Below are 6,000 nucleotides of genomic sequence, written 5' to 3'. Positions count from 1 at the left end.
TGAACGTTTGAAAGAGTTGGTCATGTCTTTTATGTATTGGGATTGTCTCTCTCAACTCACCATATATTTTTTATTAGTAAGTTTTTATTTTTATTTTTATCACTTACTATAAATTTCAGGTGACTCCATTTGAATTCCAGGCGACCCAATGTGGGGTCCCGACCCCAAGGTTGAAAAACGCTGTTATAACTGAAGTCATGTTGAATCCCTGAACATACTTTTTGGTTTATAGTCTTTCTACTATTCACAGTCTGATACAGTACCACAGACTCAGACCTTCTTAACTGATAAAATAATATTTTAACTGGACAAGCATCATATGTGTAAATAATGCATAATTCAAACAATCACTTCTCTCTTACCACCGACTATAAAGTCATTTTTCCCAAAGGTCAGGTCCCATGGGATAAAACCAGAAGAGTTTGTAACAAGTAGAAAGGGAGGACTATTCTAAGGTTATTCCAGAGGTGAGTTTCACTAGTATTTGCAATGAAATATCTGATGAGATGAATGATCAGTTTGGTGTTACCTGTGTCTGGTGCATTTGAACCAGTTGAGGATGTCGGTGCAGCGGGTGTAGTAGACCTGGTCAAACGGATGAGCGTAAGACTCCTGGACAGTTACTGCATAGCTAGAAAGACAGAAAACAACACCTCAACAAAATTCAATCTGTATCGACATGATGGTGAAATGTGTTCTGCAAATCATAATGCAATTTATTTGTCTCAAAATGCGGTAAATTGGGAATGTTTGTGTTTTAAAACATACTAGATTTACGATTTTACCCTGATGTGAAGTATTGATCCCAGGCAAGAGCAAGGGCAGTGTGGGTCCTTGAGCTGGTATGTTTTAAAACAAAAACCGGGCAGTGCTCGCTTTATTTTCCTCCAATTATATATTTTCAGCTTTAATGAACTCTGACATGAGGTCTTAATCCTTTATCGGGCAAGTGACTATTTTTGGTTATTTCCACATACATTACTAGACAGTGACAGCAACAGTGCCAGTGAGGACAGTGAGTCCACAATCTCAGGTCCAATGTGGTCTACAGGGTCTGTAAGGTCCACCTCTGCATGAACAGTGAGTGTACCTGCTTTGGTAGCTACCATGAAGTAATGGTACTAATGTAGGAATGATGTTCAAAGGGATAATGTGGATGTGGACAGGGGTCTGGATCAGCACTTATGTTGTAATGTTCTAAAATACATGTTCCTTTCACCTTACATGTGTTTTTCTTGTATGTTGTATATATGGGTGCTTAAATGTAACTGGGTTTATTTTGGTATCTGGCACTTTTCCAGTTTTTTAGACCCAATAATAAAAGAGAAATGTACACATATTTCCCCCCAGGATCTACCTAATGATGACCTCAGATAAATGCAAAGAAATTATACTCTTGCTCTGAGCCACCCCAAAATTAATGAATTTTTAAAAAAAATATTGGGGCCAAAAATATGACCAAAATTGGGACATGAAAAACTACCTAGGTGTCAGTGCATTTGATCTGGAAAACATGGCTGTAAATGGTCTTATATAGTGCTATAAATAAAGACACTGTGTTAAATTTGATGATCCTAGTGGTTTTTCTAATCCAGACATGCAGGTTTTTCATGAATCTCAGTCTCATTCCAGGTTTTGTGTGTATCCCATCGTGTTCACTCGCATTACATGCAGAACCTTCCCATTTAAACACAAATAAATCATGAGGGATTTTGCAACAGCAGTCATTTTTGTGAAACACTCTGCCTTAAATAATTAGTTCAAAATGTACCTGTGAGAGAATAAAAAGATATTCAAAAAAATAGTAGTGGGTAATTTTGTGTCCTTTTTACCGTGTTACATGCAGATTTTTGTATAAAAGTAAGGAACCAAACAAGGTAACTTCAATAAAGAATAAAGAATTTTGAAAAATTTCACAAAATTTATAAAGTCTTGTTAGGTCCTCCAATAACACACTAGTGCCCTATGAAGGCAAGGAATATGTATTTGTATAACACCATTCATACACAAGGACATTCAAAGTGCTTTACAAAGGCATAGAAACTCCTAAAATTACATAGGACAATAGCAGAATAAAACATTAAACAAAAGTGCAGAAAAGCTGCTCCACTCTAGTGGAAACCACCTCACCTTGGGGACTCAAAGAATCCCAGAAGCTGAACCGGTTGTTAAAACTTCTCTGCGAACAGCAGGTTAACCCTGTTGTCCCAGGTCTGGGAAAGGGTTAAAGTCGTCTATCTTCCCATTTTGCCCGTTTTTTTTTTCCATTTTAGAGGGTAAAGCAGAGACAAAACGATACTTTGAGTATCTTCACTGTATTTATTTAATGTGACTGAACTGTGTGTAACCTTTAGAAAGAAATGACAACTTCAGTAGTCATCAGAGTTCATATCCATTTCCACGATTCCTACTGATTACACAGAGAGATTATCGATCACAGCACCTGCACTCTGTTGCTCTTATCAGAAATGACATTGTGCTTTTACTCACAGAAGCACTGAGTGGTGCGACCACTCAAGCAGTCACATTACCGTTGCTCTGAATTTACGGCCTGGGTATGTCCCCAGGAGTAAACCTTTTCCCTTTTGCTTTTGATTATTGGCAAACCCTCAACGTTGATTTGTGGTGGGGAGTCCATTAGTTCACTGCAGCATTTTGAGCAGTGTTATTTCATTTTGAATATTGGAAAGGAGACTGAATCGCTGAAACTGACCTCTCCCAGTGGCTGCACACGTTGGGGTCGTCCGGATTGAGGGACGACGCTGCGGAGATCAAACTGACCAGGCTGAACCACAGCAGAGGATGGGGGGAAACCCCACCGGCCCCCATTGTCCTGCCCTCTCCGTCCTGTGGGAGTCAGACAAGGATGAGCAAGATTATTATGGTTTTAAAGGTTGTGTAGATATGTTTATGCAACTGGAAGGATAGATAGATAGATAGATAGATAGATAGATAGATAGATAGATAGATAGATAGATAGATAGATAGATAGATAGATAGATAGATAGATAGATAGATAGATAGATAGATAGACAGACAGACAGACAGACAGACAGACAGACAGACAGACAGACAGACAGACAGACAGACAGACAGACAGACAGACAGACAGACAGACAGATAGATAGATAGATAGATAGAACACATACAAGAAAAATACAATATCACAGAAAACAGGAGTAAAAAAGAAATACAACACAAAGTCAAACACTATACATCTTACATTAGAAGTATAAAACAATCTGAGTAAAATCTGGATAATAACTGGAATGTGCTAAAATATAACTGTAAAATATAACAGGTGCAAAACCAGCTGTAATATTCAGAATGAGAAGGTGCAAAATGACAATTAAGTGCAGACAGATGTATAACCAGAGACATCAGACAAAGGGGAGTTGAGTAAATGTGTAGTTTAAAAAAAAAATAACAAAAACTGCCACCACAGGACAGCAATGGAAAGAAGACACAGCCAAATAACGTAATGAAATAAGTATGAATTAAATAGTAATAAGTCCTGTAGTAATTCTTATAAGATGCTTGTTAATTTAGCCATACAAGTTTTATTTAATAGCATTAATTGAGTTAAATTACCTTACATAATACTTTACAAATAACCTTACATGTAATTAATATAATTTGTTATTTGGCATTATTTAAATTGCTTGTTTTTTTTTTTTGTTTGTTTGTTTGTTTTTTTCGAAGGACAAGTAAAACAACTATTCAATTCAATTCCATTTAAAACAGAAATAAACAGCAGACAAAACTTAAATTTGAGATGGTTATGCTGATGTGTTTGTTGTGTCTTTTAAAAAATTATACAAACCCAAAAGCTTTAATAAAGTTAATAAGAATTTCATGAGAATGTACAAGGATCTTATCACCTATTCACTTACAAGCCCTGTAATATAAAGGCTTAACAAATGAAACCATGAATTTATTGTCATTTAAAGGGACAAAAACACTGACAAAAGTAGTAAGATAAAACAAATAATAATAATAAAATAAAAAAGATTCAGGCAATTTTAAGAACAACATCACCAGAATATGTCACCATCAAAGCCCTTGGAGCAACAAGAAAAGCAATGTAACTGGAGTGTAAACACAGAGCTTTTATAAATGTGGATGATATTACACATGATTTACAAGCCAATGACACCTCTGCTTCCCCTGTTATTTTCTTTGGAGCACAAAAGGGGTTGGCTGGATGTATAGCAAGAGAAGGGAGTGATGAAAAGTTGAAATCTCCTGTACTTTATGCAAATAAAATAGCAGGGCATGCATGTACTGCTGAGAATGCCACTCAACAAACAAGCCACAACTCAATGAGTTTGACACAAGCAATCTTGTTTTCACTGAAATCTATGTCTGCTTTACAGAAATGTTAGCATAAGCATCTAAAGAGCTCTGATGGTTAAAGCAGCTGAGAGATGTCAACCTTGACTGGAACTGTAATGTTTTTTTTTCTTGGTTTGGTAAAATTACAGCCTGTCTATGCAACAAATATGATGTTGCATGAATGATTTTAACCTGCATCAGTATTGTTGTTATTTTTCTTACATGTTATCACCTTTAAGGCTATCGTTCAAGGGGAATTTTAAAGCAGTACACATGGAAATTTCTTCTAAAATTATTACCACCTAGGAATTATTAATGTCAGTCTGACTTCCAAATAGCCTGATAGTAGGATGTCTCCATTGAAGCGCCTCCATCTTCAAAATGTTTGCACAATGAATGTTTCCTCGGAGTGTTGTTGACGGGAGCTGTGGGCATGACAGTGACACAAGACTCGACAGCGGACCTATTCTTCATCCCATCGGGCCATTTCAGCGGCACACACTGACAGCCCTGGAAAATCATGGTGATGATGAATAAATCCCTGAGTGACAGAGGTGGTACAAGCCAAATCCTCCCCCCACATCGCTGTCCCGTAAAGGAATGACATTATGATGTTCATTTGTGGACAACTGTTGGAGTGTTCTCATTAGGTGTAATATGAGCGAGGCCTTGGGGAGACATAGTGAAGAGTCAGACAAGCTGGATGTTTTTTTTGCTTTGTTTTTCCTACAGGTGTCTGCTGTGTGGAGACAGGCTGTGGATAGTTATAAGTCAGGGATGACAGTGAATGAGCCAGTGTGATGGATCACAATTCAGGAAGTTTGACTCTAAAACAGCATCACACGCAAATGCCCAGTCACTAGATGATAAAAATAACTCATTCTTAGACATAGTAGTTATGCCTATATAAACATAAATAAATTACAATTACATTTTTTTGACATAACTCTGCCATTGTCACTGTAGTGTAAATAGCCGCTATGATCAACGCTGCGCACATTAAAGTATAATATTGGAGTACTAATCTAAATAGTCCGCATAAGATGAATGAGACCAGAAAGACAGCTGGAAAAAGTTATTGATGAAATATTTTTTAAAATCAGTTCTTTGTAAGTCTATGAGATCCAGGGCTTTTTGGAGCCGATGTCAGTATCCATCAGCTGTATTGAAATAATATAACGTGTGCCTACAGTCCATGCCAAAGTTTTTGCACATACAGACAGAAGCCCCCCGCCACGGACCTTAATCCATCCTCAATCCGGACCTCAGTACACAATTCTACGAGTAACACAACAGATCTGTATAGAGCTGGGTATTGCGGCCAATTTCCTTATTCAATTCCATTTCGATTCATAAGGGTCTGAATCGATTTATCACAATTCGATTCGATCTGATCTGATATCAATTCAGTATTAACTGATTGATTCAGATTAATTTAGTGATACCATAGTACAATTTTGAGCTTTAACCTGACTATTTGACTACCGCAGCCATGCAACACATCAATTCTGGTATCAGTATTGACATTAGAAAGGAAATAAATGCCATTTCAGCAGTAAATAGATGAATTTGCTCTTAAATAATGAAAGAGACAGAAACATTGCCATGTTTCTACAGTGGCTCAGAACGGACTTCTTCATCATCTTTATTCTGTTTTATGGCTGG

The 6,000-nt window shown here is 37.1% G+C and overlaps 1 protein-coding gene across 3 annotated transcripts in view; it reads right to left on the bottom strand.

The window, feature by feature from the left end:
- LOC115438200 (multiple epidermal growth factor-like domains protein 11) overlaps window positions 1–6,000 on the bottom strand; it is a 323,683-nt gene that overhangs the window by 244,919 nt on the left and 72,764 nt on the right. For all 3 annotated transcript variants that reach the window (XM_030161642.1, XM_030161650.1, XM_030161657.1), the window contains exons 3-4: window positions 2,714–2,847; window positions 530–631 (exon numbers count right to left, since the gene is read on the bottom strand). In XM_030161642.1, coding sequence (XP_030017502.1) covers window positions 530–631; window positions 2,714–2,829 — 218 coding nt within the window. In that variant the 5' untranslated portion in view covers window positions 2,830–2,847. The remainder of the gene's footprint in view (window positions 1–529; window positions 632–2,713; window positions 2,848–6,000) is intronic.

Source organism: Sphaeramia orbicularis, chromosome 3 (genome assembly GCF_902148855.1).
Source record: "Sphaeramia orbicularis chromosome 3, fSphaOr1.1, whole genome shotgun sequence".
Lineage (NCBI taxonomy): Eukaryota > Metazoa > Chordata > Actinopteri > Kurtiformes > Apogonidae > Sphaeramia > Sphaeramia orbicularis.
This window is presented reverse-complemented; position numbering and strand designations above follow the sequence as displayed.